The 19,241-nt window shown below is 36.3% G+C and overlaps 3 protein-coding genes across 3 annotated transcripts; 1 reads left to right on the forward strand and 2 right to left on the reverse strand.

The window, feature by feature from the left end:
* The first annotated feature begins 488 nt into the window (after positions 1-488).
* LOC131614566 (oleosin Ara h 11.0101-like) lies at positions 489-1,265 on the forward strand. The gene has a single exon (XM_058886134.1). The coding sequence runs from the start codon at positions 556-558 to the stop codon at positions 1,009-1,011; it is 456 nt and encodes a 151-aa protein (XP_058742117.1). The 5' UTR covers positions 489-555; the 3' UTR covers positions 1,012-1,265.
* Positions 1,266-2,582: 1,317 nt separating this feature from the next.
* LOC131651738 (uncharacterized) lies at positions 2,583-3,722 on the reverse strand. The gene has a single exon (XM_058921431.1). It carries the CDS (start codon positions 3,720-3,722, stop codon positions 2,583-2,585), a length of 1,140 nt encoding a protein of 379 aa, XP_058777414.1.
* A 1,949-nt stretch (positions 3,723-5,671) lies between these two features.
* On the reverse strand, positions 5,672-6,316 carry LOC131651758 (uncharacterized). The gene has a single exon (XM_058921453.1). It carries the CDS (start codon positions 6,314-6,316, stop codon positions 5,672-5,674), a length of 645 nt encoding a protein of 214 aa, XP_058777436.1.
* Positions 6,317-19,241: the final 12,925 nt, after the last annotated feature.

Raw genomic sequence — 19,241 nt, forward strand, 5'->3', positions numbered from 1 at the left:
GATTGATGTGAAAATTTTATTAAAAAATATATTATTTATAGTAATAATTCAATATAAATGATGAAGTTATGTAAAGTATATAACCGTAAGATGCATGGTATATTTTTCTAATTTCCATTTTTTACTATATTCATTTTAAACTCTGAATTGATTCGTCTTTAGAGGGTAAATTTTATAAATTCATTCCACGCCTTCGAATCGAAAATCAACACCACCAATGTTCTACATCATCAACCAACTCTAATTCTGATTTTGAAAAGAAATAATAATAATAATAATAATAATAATAATAATAATAATAATAATAATAATAATAATAATAATAATAAGTGGTACAGAAAGAAATAAAAGACGTACGTGTCACGGGAAGAGCATTGTATTTCCCATGCAAGCCTTGCATGAAAACTACCTCAACACGTGCCACTGACCACCTTCACCTGCTGCCACACAATCCTCCACCAATCACCATTTATAATTCCATAACCCTCTCATCTAACCCATGCAACTGCAACTAATCCTCAATTCTCATCCATCAAATTCAAAACCCTAATAAACATGTCTCATGAAGGACACTACCAACCACTCCGAGGCTACAACGACCAACACAACAGTAACACCACAGTTCAACAACAACCTCCACCAACCAAGTCAACTCAGCTCGTTAAGGCTGCCACCGCCGTAACCGCCGGCAGCTCTCTTGTGATCCTCTCTGGTTTGGTCTTAGCCGGCACAGTTATCGCCCTCACAATCATCACACCGCTGTTTGTAATATTCAGTCCCGTGTTGGTTCCTGCGGTGATCATTTTTTCTCTGTTGACATTGGGGTTCTTTGCTTCCGGTGGATTCGGTGTGGCTGCGATCACGGTGTTAGCATGGATCTATACGTATGTTACCGGTAAGCATCCACCTGGCGCTGATCGGTTGGACACAGCGCGTCAGACTCTGATAAACAAAGCGCGTGAGATTAGGGACTATAGTCAACAGAAAATCAGTGGGACGCAGAATTCTTAAATCTGCCATCGCATGCACTCGATTGTATCTTACGAAAACTCAAGTGTAATTTCATTTGTATGATTCTTCTCTAGTTCTTGTTTTTGTTGACCTCTCTCTCTCTTCTTGCTTATTTTTACATGTCGTAGTTTCTCTGTTTTGTGTAGTTTGCATGTTGCAGTTTTTAGTTTGTATAATGTGGGTATGATTAGTATCCACCTAAATGTATAGTTTTATTTTTTTAATAAGTTAACCAATTTGATTTTTGTGCAATACATTTTGTTTGGTTATCACGGTGTAGGAGAAGTGATGTTTTTTTTTGTTTATCACGGTGTAGGAGAAGTGGTGTTTTTCGGAGGAATACTCATATTATATATTAATACTTTTTTCATGTACGGACGTCCATTAACCAAATTTTTATACTGCATTAGTTTGATGACTGTTAAAAATTATTTTTAATACCTAGATGTTACATTAATCAAGTTTGATGACTACTAAAAATTATTTTTAATATCTAGATGTTGCATTAACCAACTTCATTACTGCATTAACTAAGTTTACACTGCATTAATTAAATTTGGTGACTACTGTAAAGTACTGTTCATGGATGTAAATATAGCATTACTCAAATTTAGGAACTAAACCGCTAAACTTATGTACTACACCAATGACTATAGTCATTCTTTAAATCTTTTATTCTACCTATCATTACGTTCAATTTTTGTTTCGGTGCAACCATTCACAACCTCTGTTTACGCTTCCTACTTTCACCAAAACACACATCTAAAAATAAACTCTAAATATAGAAAGTAGAAATCATAAGTCACAAAAAATTGCTTTTACTGAATTTTCTGCCACCACTATTTCTCTCTACCATTGTTCTGATATGTTGTGCTCGTCTTCTTGTTATTCAATTTCTCTTCATTAGTTATCTTCTTTTTTTACTGTTTGTGTTTCTTTTTCAACAAAATTTCTTCTAGTCTTGTTACAAAATATTTTTTTCTGTGTGTTTAAGGTGTGAAACATATTAACTTATGTATATTGAAATTTTTTGTTTTTATTGTTGTGTTTTATTTATTAAGCTTTTAAATCCCTTCCAAACTTACCAAGTGTCAATTTTTATATTTGATATTGAATTTATTTCATGATATAATGGGATTCATGTCACTGTTGAAAAAATAGATCATGAAATAAATTATATGAAATTTAATATTTAAAAAATAACTAGTATATAACGCGCGCGGTTAATATTTATAGGATATTTTTCTAATGAATTTATTTAAATAGTTATTATATGAATTTATTATAAGATTTGAAAATATGTTGAATTTTAAAGAATAATAAAAAAATCAATGTAATTGTAAATAATTTAGAAATTACATTACATTTTATTGATTAGTTGTATCTTAAAAATTTAATGATTTTAATGAATAAATATCTTTAGATGATAATATTTTAATAACTTCCAACCACTATAAATTTACAATTAAATTAAATAAAAAAATATATAAACTTTTTTTTTTAATAAGCAATTGATTGATTGATTGAAAAGCTCGCACTAGGGGTGCAACCCTTACAAAAAAAACAAGGCACTATGGTATACGATATTCGGATAAAGGAAGTTTAAACCATTCGTAGTAGTTTGGTTTAAACTTCGTATATCCACAACCTAACCATCTCCAAGAAAGAAACACAATGTTAGTACACACCACCTCAAAACTAAAAATCTCCCCCCTAAAAATCATGGCATTTCTCATAAGCCAAATACACCAAAGAGTAGCTATCCAAACAAAATTGATCGCAATTCTACGCTTGCTACCTAACGCCTTTTCTTGGATAACTTCGAACCTAAGAAAATCATCCACAGTAATCTCCTCCGCTATATCAAGCCACGTGAATACATAGTTCCAAACCGCTTTCACCTCTTGACAAAAAAAGAATAAATGGGAAGAAGATTCAAGAGAGGAGCCGCACATCACACAATTCGGACACACAACACTAGTCACACCTCTTTTCAACAAATTATCTCTAGTAGGAAGCCGGTCAATAAAAAGCCTCCAAGTAAAGACCTTAATCTTGGGAGGAAGTTTAAGATCCCACATTACCTTCAACGAATTAATCACATGATAATCCCAAGCACAAGACTTCGCGCTATCAATCACGGAAGCAATGCTCGCAACGGTGAACTCGTCGTTATCGTGTAAGAACCACACAAAAGTGTCGGAGGCAGACTCGCTGGGGCTGTATGTGCTGATGCAGTCACGCAGCCTAGCCCAGCTGCTGCCAGCAACAGCCGCGGCTGCCACCGTCTGGCCGTGAGAAGGGTCGTTCGAGAAAAGGCGATCCAACTTCCACCTAAAAACTCCACCATGCCAATCTATAACCTCCTCCACCGTACAATACTTTTTTGTAGATAAATCATATAAATCCGGGAAGTCGAAACAAAGAGATTGTTCTCCCAACCACCTATTGTGCCAAAAAAGAATGTCCTTACCATTCTTGCACACACATTTGAAGCAACCGGAAAAACCGTTATCGATAAATTCATCCAACACATTTATGTTGCACATATCTCTCCACCAAATTGAATCGTCACTTCTATGCAAAATTCCTCCATTAATTTGAATCCTAACTTTAGGACAAACATACCTCATTTTGATAAATGTATTCCAAATTGCATCGGCATCATGAAGAATTCTCCACTTCCATTTCAAGAGAAGAGCATTATTCATTTCTTTGACATCTCTAATCCCCAAACCCCCTTCACCTTCGGCTTGCACACCACCTCCCATTTGACCCAATGAATGCACCTTTTATCAAGACTACCACCCCATAAGAACTCGCTTTGAATTTTCCTAATTTCTTTTGCAATTTTTCCGGGAATCTTAAAGAAAGATAAAGTGAAAATAGGGATAGAATTCAATACCGAGTTTATAAGCGTAACTCTTCCTCCCATTGAGATATTTCTCCCCTTCCATGAGGATAAACGCCTCCTAATGTTGTTCACCACTTCCAACCAAACTTTCTTTCTTCTAGGATTGTCCCCCACAATAAGACCAAGGAATTTGAAAGGGATCGCCCCTTTCTTGCAAGATAGAAAAGTCAAGGCGGCATTTATGTACCACTCTCCCACATTAACTCCAAAAATATTGCTTTTAGCAAAATTGATTCTCAACCCGGAAACCAATTCAAAACCTCTCAAAATAACCTTCATATTCCAAATGTTGTCACAAGAAGCTTCGCCTAAAAGAATGGTATCATCCGCAAATTGGAGGATGTCCACACTATCATTGTCCTCGAACAAAAAAGGCTTAAAATTCCCTAACGCTACCGAACTCTTCACTAGGGCGGTCAAACCTTCCATGGCTATCACAAAGAGAAAAGGGGACAACAGATCCCCTTGTCTTAGGCCCTTGTGAACCTTGAACTCTTTAGTTGCACTACCGTTCACCAAAACGGACATATGATTACTAAAAATGCACGTTTCCATCCATCTCATCCACCTTACTCCAAAGCCCATCCTCACCATAGTTTCTCTAAGATATTGCCAAGATACGGAATCATAAGCCTTCTCAAAATCCACCTTAAGCAAGAGACAACTTCTCTTCTTCCTTCTCGACCAATCAATAATTTCATTGACCAAGAGAACACCATCCATCATATTTCTTCCCGGAACAAAGGCGGTTTGGTTGTTAGAAACAAGAGAACCAATGACCTCCTTAATTCTAGCCGCTAGAATTTTAGCAATGATCTTGTAAATGCTACTCACCAAACAAATAGGTCGGAATTCACCTAAAGATTGTGGGTTATTGGATTTTGGAATCAAAGCAATGAAAGATGAGGTAATAGATTTCACAAGAGAGCCTCTAAGATAAAAGTCGTTACACATGTTCAAAACGTCTTCCCTAATCACGACCCAAAACTTCTTGAAAAACTCGAGAGAGAAACCATCCGGCCCGACACTTTTGTTACCATCACACGCCCAAATTGCCTCCTTGATCTCCATCTCCAAAAACGGCCGCTCCAACCTCAACCCCTCCGGCTCACTAAGACTCCTCAAACCCACACCACTTAGGTTCGGCCTAATCTCCTCCGTCTCCTCAAAAAAAGACTTAAAATGATTGAAAACAAAGTCTTTTACCTCCATAGCATCCTCAAGAACACCCCTACTAGACACAAGAGAACAAAGAGCATTCCTCCTTCTCCTCTCTTTAAGGGAATTATGAAAGTATCGAGTATTGCCATCGCCTTCGGCAAGCCACAATTGCCTCGATTTGAGCCGGAGAAAACCCTCCTTTTTGTGAAGGTTTTCCCAAAACGCCGTGGTCGCCTTAGATCTTTTAATCACTTCCTCCTCCGGTACATTACCTGCAAAAAGAGCAAACTTGTTATCTAAAAATTGCATTTCTTTTCCCGCCTCCTCTATGTTTGTGTCAATCCACCCGAACACCTCCTTGTTCCACAAAGATAACTTTGATTTAAGAACCTTCATTTTCTCTACAAGACAAAAATCACCTCTACCCTTCATCTTCACGGAATTCCACTCCTTCTCCACAAAAGAAAAAAAGTCCTTGTGACTAAACCAAAGATTGTTAAATCTAAACGGTTTTGGTCCCCAATTCCTTTTGTTGTCTCGAATCCAAATGGGAGAGTGATCCGACACATCTCTAGCACCAATAGATTAACCCTCCACTTTCCAATCATCAATAAAAGAAGAAGATAAAAGAAATCTATCCAATCTACTCATAGCACTCCCGCTTCTATTAGACCACGTAAATTTCCCTCCAATCGTAGGTGGATCCACTAACTCCATCTCATCGATAAAGTTCAAGAAGTCGGTCATTTCGTTTCTATAATTCTTTTTCGAAATACCTACTCTCTCCTCCGTAGATGAGACAATGTTGGAGTCCCCACCAATACACCAAGATCCAACAACACTCCTCCTCTTCAAATCCACTAACTTTCTCCAAGAATTCACTCTAGTTTTGTGATCACAAGACGCATAAATGTTGACCAAGTATAACCTTTTGTTATCCTTCTCCACACAAACACCTAGAAATCCCTCTCCACGAAAACTAAAATTGAGATTGAAGAAATCTTTCCGCCACATAATAAGCATCCCTCCCGCTGTCCCTTCGGCCTCGAAATGAGACCATTCCACCCACTCATCACCCCAAAACTCCTTGACATGGTGAAACTGAATATCCCTCAATTTTGTTTCTTGTAAGAAAGCAACATCCGCCCTACCTCTCTGAATATTGAAACCTATCCTCTTCCTCTTCACCCTCTTACCACCTCCTCTAATATTTAGAGAGAAAATAATCATTTGAAACCATTTTGTGTCCCCTTTGAAATCTCCTTCCCTTTGTGGCCACGAAGCTCCATCTCCTCTAGTTTTGCGATAGGTTTGCAAAACTCCGACTTGTAATTAATTCCCAACGATTGCATGGATTTCCAAAGACCCTCCGATGACGCACCAATGCCCCTTTTGATAATTCTAGCATTACAATTCCTCACATCCGAGTGGGTAAGAGAATTGCTCGAGTAATCCTGCTCCACGATATGGTGTTCTAAATCGGGGTTCATGGGGAGCATTAGTTCAGGAGGATACGTGAAGTTAGCAACCCTTTCTCCCAGATTGAAAGTCTCCCTCAATTGCTTTCTCACTTTCTTAGAATTTTTCAATTTAAGACATTGGGCATCAAAAGACAATGCCTCCCCCACTTCTATATTCTTATTAACGTGCATGGACAATCCACCTTTGACAACAGGTTCTCTTTCCAAAATATTGGGTCCCACCAAAGAAGAAGTAGAAATAAAGCTGGAAAAGTCTTCACTACTTTCCACAAGGGCCTTCGTGGCAGCTAAAGGCGGTTTACCAATTAAACCTGGGTCCAAGTTGCGTTTTTGGGCCTCCTCAGTAAAAATAATAGGCCCATGACTAGTGGGGCCCAACGAAGCTTCAATACCTTGGCACAAACCCTTATCTCTCTCTTCTGCGGCATTCTGCTTTTTCATCTCCACCTTTTCAATTCTCTCCTTCCCAGAAAAATCAACGCTCCCAGTACAACCCACCCTGCTGGGAGTTACACTAGTAAAGCTAGCTGTTCCTTCCTGAACATCCTTTCCAGACAGTAAAGCACCCTCCTTTAAGCCTACATCCTTAAAACCTTTTCCACAATATCCTCTTCCCTGATCTACTGATGTTGACGTTTCAGGTTCTCTGACACTTTCCTGGGAATGTGAGCCAGAACACCCTTCGCACGCGCCTTCACCAACCGAGTCCTTCATCTCGCCGGAACCTTCCTCCGCCGTGGAAACGGAGTCCACCGAATCGTCCGAGGAGAACACGGATCCGGTAAAGGATTCCTCCAGATCTCCGACCCTCACCGTTGTATCTTCCTTCACGAGAATCCTGTACCAAACGCCATCCACGGAAGCATCGATCCGTCTATTAATCGTGTCAAGGTGGTTAGTAAACACCATAACATTTGTTACATCCATTCTGATCTGATTTCCTTCTAATCCGTCACCGTTAGCCACCACTCCGATATCGGAAAGGAGGCTCTCACAAAATCTTCTATTCCTCACGAAGCAAGGGATACCATTGATGGAAACCCACACCGACCTCACGCATTCGACATCCGACTTCGACCACTTCCTAACCTCCTTGAACCAATGATCTTTCCAATCCCCTGCATCTCTCAATAACAGATCTAGATCCCCTACCGTTTTCTCCTCCAACAGACACAAGTTAGGTCCCAGTGGAGTCGCCACGACTGAGAAGATTCCCTCCTCCAACAGACTCTTGCTGACTCCGTAAGCCAAACCAGGTACTTTCATTATGCCCACCATAGCTTTACTGAAACGTTCGGTCTCTTCTTTGTTAGTTTTGTAGAAGAAAGATTTGTTGATGACCTCTGGACAACTGGCTTCTCCTGTTTTGATTATGTTGAGATGATTTTTCTTTGATTGTTCTCCTTCTTCACTCGAACCCCAAACAGGTGCCTTTTCTTTTAGCAAATCTGCAAAGGAGTGTTGTTTGAATCCTGGAATAGCAGCTGGTCCACCCCCTGATCCCCACACTGCATTCTTGATACTTGATGGGCGCAACCCCGCAGAGGCTTGTGGCTTAGATTTGTGAGCACCGTTTTGGCCACTCCTTCTGTACCTGGATACATTAGCCTTCAATTTTTTCCCTTCTAACCACACGTTATCAAGCTTAACCTCCAGCAATCTTTCGTCGGCAACCTTTACAAACCGCACAAAACCATATTTAACCCCTCTCCAATCAAGCTTAGGGGGTATAACAATCTCATCCACCTCTCCCAATGTTTTGAACTCAAAGAAGAGGTCTCTAGCTCTCCATTTACTGTCAAAATCCGTGATGAAATAAGATGTAACGACTCCTCTTTCACCTGCAAAAGTATTCTTGAAAATGTCCCATTTGAATCCTGAGTTGCCCTGTCTACCCTTCCTATTCACCTTAACCCAATCGCCGGCAGCAGCAGAATAACCTAAGGCCATTGTTCTTGCTCAACTCATCAAAAGGAAGCATTTGTGGCTGTTGATGGAAAGTTGATAGCTGCTGTTACTTCTTTCCATCTTCTCTCGATCTTGTAAAGGGTGATATGGTTTTTTGGTTATCAAGGTTTGACTTTTATTTTGAATGGTGTTAGCTAGGTTTATAGGTTTTTCAGACCTTTGATTTGTATCTACTTCTTCATAAAAAAAAAATAATAAAAAAAAAAAATAATAACATAAACTTGAAGAGAAGGAAACAGAGATTGCCTTATGTGTCATCCTAACAATGTTTATGATTTTTAAATTTATTTTTAATATTTATTTTATCACTTTATTTGTATTTATTTTAGTTCTCATTTTTAATATTGTATTTTAATATAATACATAAATAGTTTATTTGACCAAACACAAAAAAGAGTCACGTGTATTAATTAATAGTAATATTATATAATATATTTATATTCACTTGTAACTAAGAAATCTTAAGTTTCACAAAAATTATATATATATATATATATATATATATATATATATATATATATATATATATATATATATATATATATATATATATATATAAAATAAAATTTTAATTGAGCAAATCTCTTATATGATATATCATTGAAAAAGATAGATGAAAAATAAAGACAAAAAAATACATATTTGAAATTTCATATATTTTTTATTCTTCCAATTAATTATAGCAATGAAAAAGAAAACTCAAATAATATATTAGTCTAATTCTATGATACACGTTGTCAATCCAAAATTCAATCTTATAATCAAATGTGATTTATCAACTCACCTTTTTCTCATAAAAATGTGATTCAACCTAAAAATTCAAAAAATAATGAAATTATAACTATGATAAAAAAAAATGAATTTTACAAATACATAAAAAATGAATAGAATAATCGTTAACTATCCTATCTGTTTCGTATAAAATTTTCTCAATTTTATTAAGATTAATGAAAGATTCCATCAAACACAATTTATTTTTTAATTAATCTCAAGCTTTTGCAAGTTGTTTAAATATCATACAATTGAGCTTGTTTTAACTTTCATCATTTTTCAGTTGCTCCTCCACTTGCTTCATATGGTGACGTTCATCTACTTTACCTGTGTTATTTTAGAAACTACTTATATATTCATAAAAGTGTGATATATATTATTTACATCCCCAAATAAAATACAATACTCAATAAAAACATACTTAAATTATTTATACTATCTAAATAAAATATAACACTTAATCAAGATTTTGACCTTATATATAAATATATAAATTAGAATGGATAAGAGTTATAAATTATAATTATGAATGAGATATAAATCCATAATACAAATACAAATATATATAATAAAAACAGAATTATAAATTACAACTATGAATGCGATACAAATGCATAATACAAATACACAATAAGAATATTTTCTTCTACCCACAAAGTACAATTTCTTCGATCAAAGCATTCTCATATAGGCAGAGAGGTTATAGAAAAGACATATTTATAGTCAATCATCATTTTTAATTTTATTGGAATTGAAAAGTCTAATTTTTTGGTCATTACTAATAACATAAAAATGTAGGTTTCAATTTTTATTACAATTGATTATAGGAGTTATACAAAATAATTTTATACAATAATTATTATTTTAATTTTGTCATTATTATAATTGTATAATTTTTATCATTCATTGTATTTTTAATATAAAATAACATAAAAAAAAATGTAGGTTTCAATTTTAATTACAATTTATTATAGGAGTTATACAAAGTAATTTTATGCAATAATTATTATTTTAATTTTGTGATTATTATAATTGTATGATGTTTAATTTTTATCTGTATTCTCAATATAAATTTTAGTTCTTAATTTTTTTTAATTTTGAAAATTTATTCTTAACATAAGGAGTTACTTTATACTATTATTATTCATATTTATTATTATTATTATTTATATTTAATGTTGTATCAAATTAAAAAAATTAAAATTAAGGTTTGTATAAATTATATTATTTACATAAATAAAATAATTTTTATATAAATAATTTTGACACATAATTTTATAAGAATAAAAATATGAATACTTGAACTATATTATTATTATTATTATTTTATACTTAATAATATTATTTATATTTAATGTAGTATCAAATCTAATTATATCATCATTTTTAATTTGATTGGAACTGAAAAGTCTAAATTTTGGTCATTACTAATGACATAAAAAATGTAGGTTTCAATTTTTATTACAATTGATTATAGGAGTTATACATAATAATTTTATGCAATAACTATTATTTTAATTTTTTTGATATTATAATATATTCATTGTATTCTTAATATAAAATGACATAAAAAACGTACGTTTCAATTTTAATTACAATTTATTATAGGAGTTATACATAGTAATTTAATGCACTAATTATTATTTTAATTTTGTTATTATTATAATTGTATAATGTTTAATTCTTATTCATATTATTCATATAAATTTTAGTTCTTGATATTTTTAAATTTGAAAATTTATTCATTACATAAGGAGTTACTTTATTATTATTATTATTATTCATATTTATTTATTATGATTTATATTTAACGTAGGATCAAATTAAAAAAAGTTAAAATTAGGGTTTGTATAAATCATATTATTTATACAAATAAAATAATATTTATACAAATAATTTTAACACATAATTTTATAAGTATAAAAATATAAATTATTATATTATATATACAAATAAAATCATTTGATTAAAAAGACTTTTAACACATAAAATATTAAATAATAAAATATAAACATAAAAATACATACATATAAAAGTTAAAAATATATACATATAAAAGTTTTTTATCTAATATTTTTATACTTTTTAATTAGAATATATTTGAGAGATACAAAATAATAAATAATAAAATACTATTAACAATATAAACATTAAAATACATACATATAAAAGTTTTTTATCTAATATTTTTATACTTTATAATTGAAATATATTTGAGAGTTACAAAATATTAAATACTAAAATATTGTTATTATCATTATATGAGTAATTTGGAAGAATTTGAGTTAATGTAAAAATTAATTTGTTGTCCATTGAAAATTAAATATAATTCTTATTATTATTATATTTAATTGGTAGAATTTTGGGAGCTAGAATTTTGTGGAGAAGACACATAAGCAAATGTTATGTGAAGATGACACATAAGCAAATGCTAGGGTTTTTGTCTAAGGTTGTCATCATGACAACTTTACATTTATATTAAGTAGATACTAATAGCATAAAATACACTAAAAACACGGTAATAGAGAATACACAGATGAATATAATATTTAAAAAAACATCGTAAACTGATCAACCGAACCAAGCCAAATCAAACCAAACCGATTTGTTTGGTTCGATTTCATTTTTAAAAAATACTAAAAACTGAACCAAACAAATAGAGATATTATGGATTCAAACATTTTTTCTTACCAAAAATTGGTCCAAATCAAACCAATGGTCCCAATTTTTGGTCTAAATAAATAAGAAAGAATATCAATTTTTGGTCAAAAATATTGGGATAATAAACTAACACAACATATCATATTAATGAAAAAATAAATAAATCTAAATATATATATATATATATATATATATATATATATATATATATATATATATATATATATATATATATATATATATATATATATATATATATATATATATATATATATATATACGGTTCAGTTCGATTTGAATTGATTTTGAAAAATCAATCTGAATTTCGACCCGAAATGAGCGATTTTTACAAAATGACATCCAAACACATCCAATAATATTCAATTTTTTGTAATTTTTCAATTTTTTAAGATCGGTTTTAAGTTTTTTTGGATCGATTTGCAATTTTTATTTGAATCGGTTTAGATTTGAACGTCCCTACTAATTTCTACCAAAAATAGAGGTGTGATTCATTTACCATGGATTCAGTGTGAATGGGGAGATTCGTAAATACACTTTCAAATTCATAAAATATTTTTGAATTTTCACATATATGTTTCCACCACTTAATGTGGGAATAACAATCCCCTCAATTTTTCGCTATCAACATATTACGCCCAATAATACAAAGTGTAACAGAATTTCCTTTCCAGGCAAATCACCTACCATTTATATCATACATTAAACCCAATATTACTAAATAAGAAAGAATATACCTAAAACTCTTTACATTAAATAAAATATGACTTAAAAATACATCTATAGGTCTATCTTTACCTCAGTGCATTATAAAATTGAGTCAGTCACAGCTCAGAAAATTTATATGCAAAAATGATTTGAAAAATTAGTATGGAACTAAAATCAATAAATGAAACAAAACCTCCGAATTCTAGTTTTAAATTAAAATCAGTTTTATACATAAAATTAATTAATACTTAAAAATATTCAAACTACTTTATCCACCTCCCTATAGGGGTCACCCCCAGCGAAAACTGCAACTTACCCATGCTTCGGAAATGCACCTCTGAAGTATTTTTTTTGAAAATTTCTTTACTCACCTCCCTATGGGGGGTCACCCCCAGCGAAAACCCAAAACTGCCCCTGCTTCGGAAATGAACTTCCGAAGTTTTTTTTTTTACTTCGGAAATGCATCTCCGAAAACACCACTTTTTTGGTATTTTCGGAGATGCATCTCCGAAGTCATAAAAAATTCAAAACCGTGAATATTTTCGGAAGTTCATTTCCGAAAATATTTCTGCATATACAAATTTCCCTCCTTCACTATTTCATCATTTTTCTCCAAAACTTCTCAAAACCCTCTCTAAAACCCAATCAATCTCCATCAATTTTTCGCCCTAAAATCAAGTTTCAAACCGTTGATCACGTTAAAGGGAGCATAGAAAGCTACAATTTCAGGTAAACATCTCTCATTTCATCCCCTATTTCACTACATTGATTCAACAAATTTATGCTGAAAACTGATATGGTTCGGAAGTTCAGTTCCGAAATATATCACCTAATAAATTTCGGAAATGAACTTCCGAAATATGCCCTGGCAGTTAAAAAAAACAGTTTTGGCCAATTTTGCTAATTTTTGCATTTGTTAGGTATGGTGCATCCGGACAACATTGTGCAAGACGATGGAGTATTAAATCCGGAAATTGTCAACGTTAATAACGATCCGGTTATTGACGCTACTCCCATGATCAATGCGGTCGATGTTCGGCAACATTTTACAAATGATCGGAGTTTCGGTAGTCGAGAACAATTGATTGATTGGGTTCGGAAGGAAGCTAACAAACATGGATTTGGAATTGTTATTTTAAGGTCGGACAACGGAAATAGTAGGCGGAAAGCTTTCGTTGTTTTGAATTGCGAACGGGGTGGTAGATATGTACAATCAAACCGGGTGCTAAAACACGAGGACACGGGATCGAGAAAGTGCGGGTGTCCGTTTAAGTTGCGTGCCACTCGGAGGGTTGATGATTTGTGGCGGTTAACCGTAATTTGTGGAATGCATAATCATGCCTTGGATGTCAAGTTACACGGGCATCCAGTGGCGTGTCGTTTGTCCCGCGAAGAGAGAAATGTGATATCGGACCTAACGATAGTCAAAGTGGCGCCTCGCAACATACTTGCCGATTTGAAGCGTAAGAAACCGGATAGCGTTTCAAATATCAAGCAAGTTTACAATGAACGGCACAATCTCAAGGTTTTGAATATGGGCCCTCGGTCGGAAATGCAACAACTTTTGAAACTTCTAGGCGATAACTATTATGTTTCAAGCTTCCGAACCTCCGAGGACAAAGTTACCGTGCGTGATATTTTTTGGACTCATCCCGAAAGTATCAAATTGTTCAACACATTTCCAACCGTTCTAGTCATGGATTCGACGTACAAGACAAACAAGTATAGGCTTCCTCTTCTAGAGATCGTCGGTGTGACCTCGACGGACAAGACTTATTCGGTGGGGTTTGCTTTTTTAGAGTATGAAAAAGAAGAAAACTTTACGTGGGCCTTGGGAATTTGCAAGTCTTTGTTAGTTGATCAAGAGATTATGCCAAACGTCATTGTCACCGATCGAGACAATGCTTTAATGAATGCGGTCGATACCGTCTTCCCGACATCGACCGCGTTACTTTGTCGGTATCACATAACTTGCAACGTGAGAAGCAAGTTGAAACCCGCGGTTGGGACAAAAGATAGGCCGGATGAAAACGGTAAAGTTGTCAAAGCCGGTGTTGTGGTTGAAAGGATAATGTCGGCATGGAAGGAAATTTTGGATGCACACTCCGAAGAGGTGTATACCGAGAAATTGGTACACTTTAGGTCTTTGTGTGGTTCCATTAGGACATTTTGTCATTACGTCGAATCCACCATTCTTGACAAAGTTAGAGAAAAAGTCGTGTGCGCTTGGACAAATCGAGTTAGACATCTTGGTTGCACCACGACTAACCGTGTTAAATCCGCACATGCGGTCTTCAAGAGGTGGTTGGGTGATAGCAAGGGAGATTTGTGTCGGGGATGGGACACCGTGAACCAAATGCTTGAAAATCAACACAATGAAATTCAAACATTGTTCGGTCGGAGCAAGACGGTTATGGAACACCGGTATAAGGGCCAAATTCTATTCTCCCAATTGATTTACAACATATCTCGAACGGGTTTGAATTTTTTGTTTCATGAAGCTAAGCGGTCGGAGACCACGGGGACGGATAGTTCATTATGTGGGTGCACCATTAGAAAGACATACGTCCTTCCATGTGCCTGTATACTTGCAAAAAAGAAGAAGTTGAATTCACCAATACGCATGGATGAGGTAGCCGACCATTGGAAGAAGCTTCGTTTTGATGATTTTGACCCGCCGAAAGAAAATGACTCCAAAATCACCATCTCCGACGAGTTGGAAGTGATAATGGAGAAGTTTGAGCGGACGACACAACAAAAATGCACATAAAAGAACAATTGCGAAAGATCGCATTTCTGGAGACCACCGATTTGAAACCGCCATCTCAACCGGTTAAAACGAAAGGTGCACCGAAAAAGTCCAAAATTACACAAGATGACACGTCAACAAAACGATCTCCTTCCTACTTTGAACATGTTGATGCATCGTTCCCGGAAATTCATGAGACACCGAAGTCTAAGTGTAGTGGTAACAAAGGAGCCCGTATTTCGAAGCCACCTCGTACACCGCCGATCAAAAAATCACCAATTGTCTACATTGATGAGATGCCACTTTTTATGCACAAATATATCGATAACATCGTTGATGTTGGAGGCGACGGCAAATGTGGATATCGGGCCGTTGCGGGTTTGCTCGGTAAAGGGGAAAATAATCACACTTTAGTCCGACGGGAACTCATTGCGGAGTTGACTTCGTATCAGGACATCTACGGCCGACTATATGAAAATCAAGAAAAGTTTGCAAAAATTCATGATGCACTTGTTCCATCACTTACCGGTATCGCTCCGGTTTCGAAGTGGATGTCATTCCCCGATATGGGTCATCTAATAGCAAGTGCGTATGATATGGTGTGTATCGATTTGACGAGGTTTGGACTAAGTGAGACTTTCTTTCCACTTCATAGTCGACCGCCGTTGGGCCGCATCATATGCATCGGGTATCTACGATCGCGGCACTTCGTTCAAGTGTTTTTGAAACCGGGTCGTCCTATACCGGCTACTTCTTGTCAATGGACGGCACATCGTTCAAATGAGGCGGAGACTTGGCCGGATCCGTTCGTTTCGAGGATGGCGGAGTTTGAAGAAATGATGAGCAAAGAGCGCGAGCAAAATAGAGAGCGGTCGAAGAACGTGCCTATTTTGGACTTAGGATCCACCGATTGGTTCGGTGAATTTTAGTTCGTTCCGGATCGTTTTTGTTTGTAACGATCATTTTTTGTATGTATTGTTGTTTATCATGTAAAATCGGACCGATTCAATACATATATAATATAAGTATGTTTTATGTTGTCATTGCCTATTTTATGCCTATTTTGTATGCTTTTGGTATTGTTTACACAAAACAGAATGCAATGCACAAAATGCAAAATTCACCTCTGTTTCTGCATAATTCGGAAATGAACTTCCGAAATATACATGTCTGGAGCCTATTTTCGGAAGTTCATTTCCGAAATGTCCCCTGAGGCAGGATAAGGTTTGTTGGGCCATCAATGCTCCAATATGTCTATAAATACTACACACTCTTCTTCATGCTCTTCACACCACAAAACACAAATGACACAAACCTACCCCCACCTAGCATTCGTCTACTTTGAAACCGGCTACCCGATGCCGTTCCAATTTCGCTTCTCGCGCGACACGCCGTTTGCGGAATTGATACCGTCGCTCAACACGCTTTTGCGCTATCCCGAGAATCGAAAGGTTGTCAAGCTCGAGTACCGCTCGCCATCGCTTAACGACGAGGGAGGCATTAAGTTCACACCTTTTGAGATCAAGAACGACGAAGATTTAGCGGTTATGTGGACAACGTTCGACCGATTTTCTTCGAAAGGCCCGATCGAGTTGGACGCCAAACTTCAAAGATCGGCGGACGACGTTATCAAAATGTTGACTCATCCCCACCTACCCGTGTTCAACAATATGTAACTTTAATTTTTCAGTAATATTATCGTTGTAATCTTCACCCGATTAAATAAAGCGAATCGTTGTTGTTTTTCATTTTTCTTCTGTCCAGACATAAATTCGGAGGTTCATTTCCGAATTCCATCATGGGGGTGCGTTCGGAGATGAACTTCCGAAACACCACATTTTCTGATAATGTAACTTTATTTCGGAGATGCATCTCCGAAACCAATATTTTATATTAAAAAAAACACATTTTCGGAAGTTCATTTCCGAAAACACCTTTTTTCCAAAAAAAGTACCGTTTCAGAAATGAACTTCCGAAACAAGGGGTAATGTTGTAAATTCACCAGGGGTGAGCAAGAAGGTTAGGAGGTGGGTGAAGAAATTTTCATTTTTTTTCTAAATTTTCTCAGACTTCGGAAGTGCACTTCCGAAAACACCAAATGGGGGGTGTTTTCGGAGATGCACTTTCGAAAACACCTTTTTTCACATTTTGGGGGGTTTCGGAAATGCACTTCCGAATTATGCAGAAATTGTGTTTTTTTTTTAATGTTTTTCTTAACAGTCCTGTATTTAATTAAGTGAAAACGCCGTATCAACATAAAATACTAATATGATAAATAAAATCCGAATAATATATATATATATATATATATATATATATATATATATATATATATATATATATATATACAAAACGAGTAATAGTGTGCGAAATACAATCCGAATACAAGAAAAATAAACCCGAACCCCTACTGGGTATGCCTAACCCTTTCTCCCTGGGACCTCCTCTGCCTCCTGTATGCCGCCGCACGGCCCGCATCACCGACGATCCTCTCCACCACGGCGACTGCCTCTCGACCGCCCAGATCAATGATACCTCGATCCAACGTGTCCCGCTCAAGCAGCTCTATCGGCAAGAGATCAATGACATGGTCATCCTCGGCCTGCTGGTTCTCCAGGATCTCCTCGTATGCTGGCCTAGGAGCGCCGGGAGCGTCAGATGTCATTAGAGGATGTGACACCCGATAGAATCATGTGGCATACCCCTCCACACTGTGCCAGTCCTGGGTGACCTGCATGCGACGATACTCCTCCGGGACCACATGACGCTCCCAATCCGCAAATATGTCAGTGAGCTGCACTCGGGTAACTGTGTCGGGAGCAGCCTCAAAAGTTGACCTAGGTATCATCTGCACAAATCCAAACTGCCGCATGCACCGCTCAGGGAGATACCTCACCATGGTGTTGGTCCCGCATGCCAACCAGCCAGAATATAACGAGATGCTGTCAAAGGCGACAACAGCAGTGTAGTCGTTGAATGGCCTCCAACTGATGTCATCGTGCATCGTGCGGACGAGGTACCCACGGTTTGGTCCCAATGCATTGTTCCTCCTTTGGAGAACGTATCGGGCGGCCCTGGGCATGGCGTCCTCGTACGCAGAATCAACGTGGAAGCCGTGGATGCGGGGGAAGTAGGAGATGATCCAGCTCTGAAACACAAACACGATAATGTATTAAAAATAAATACGAAGAATAAATAAATGTGAAACAATTAAAATGAAACGTACCGTCAGGAGTGTGCAGGATCTGGTCAACTGCCTGGTCCTCCAGTTGGAGGCCTCATTCAGCTTCTGGTATAGGTATACTAGAATAGTTGACCCCCAGTTCCACTGGTGAACGGTAGTCAAGTCCATGAAGTAGCGGAGGTAGGTCACGTCGATGTATCTTGCACTCTTGTTCACAAAGAGTGCAGTGCCTACCACAAACATGAACCAACACCGGAGAGCGCAGGCACAGTGATACTCCATAAATAGGGCGTTCTCCGCAGCCTCGAATTCGGCCCCACCAGGTGGTTCTCTAAATAAGCGTTCAATGTGGAGAACCGGGTATGAGGCCCATTTTTCGTCTGACACTCAAAGTCAACCATATCTGACTCCATACCCAGATAGATCGTCATCCATTCGATGGCATCGACTCTCTGGATCCGAGAATGGTCCAGCAGCACCCCCCTAATCGGCAAGTGGAGAAGACACTGCACATCGTGCAAGGTGATAGTCATCTCCCCAACCGGTAAGTGGAAAGAAGACGCCTCCCTGTGCCACCACTCCACAAAGGCCCCCTGCATGTCGTGGCTGATGTTG

This window comes from Vicia villosa, linkage group LG1, assembly GCF_029867415.1.
Source record: "Vicia villosa cultivar HV-30 ecotype Madison, WI linkage group LG1, Vvil1.0, whole genome shotgun sequence".
Classification (NCBI taxonomy): Eukaryota; Viridiplantae; Streptophyta; class Magnoliopsida; order Fabales; family Fabaceae; genus Vicia; species Vicia villosa.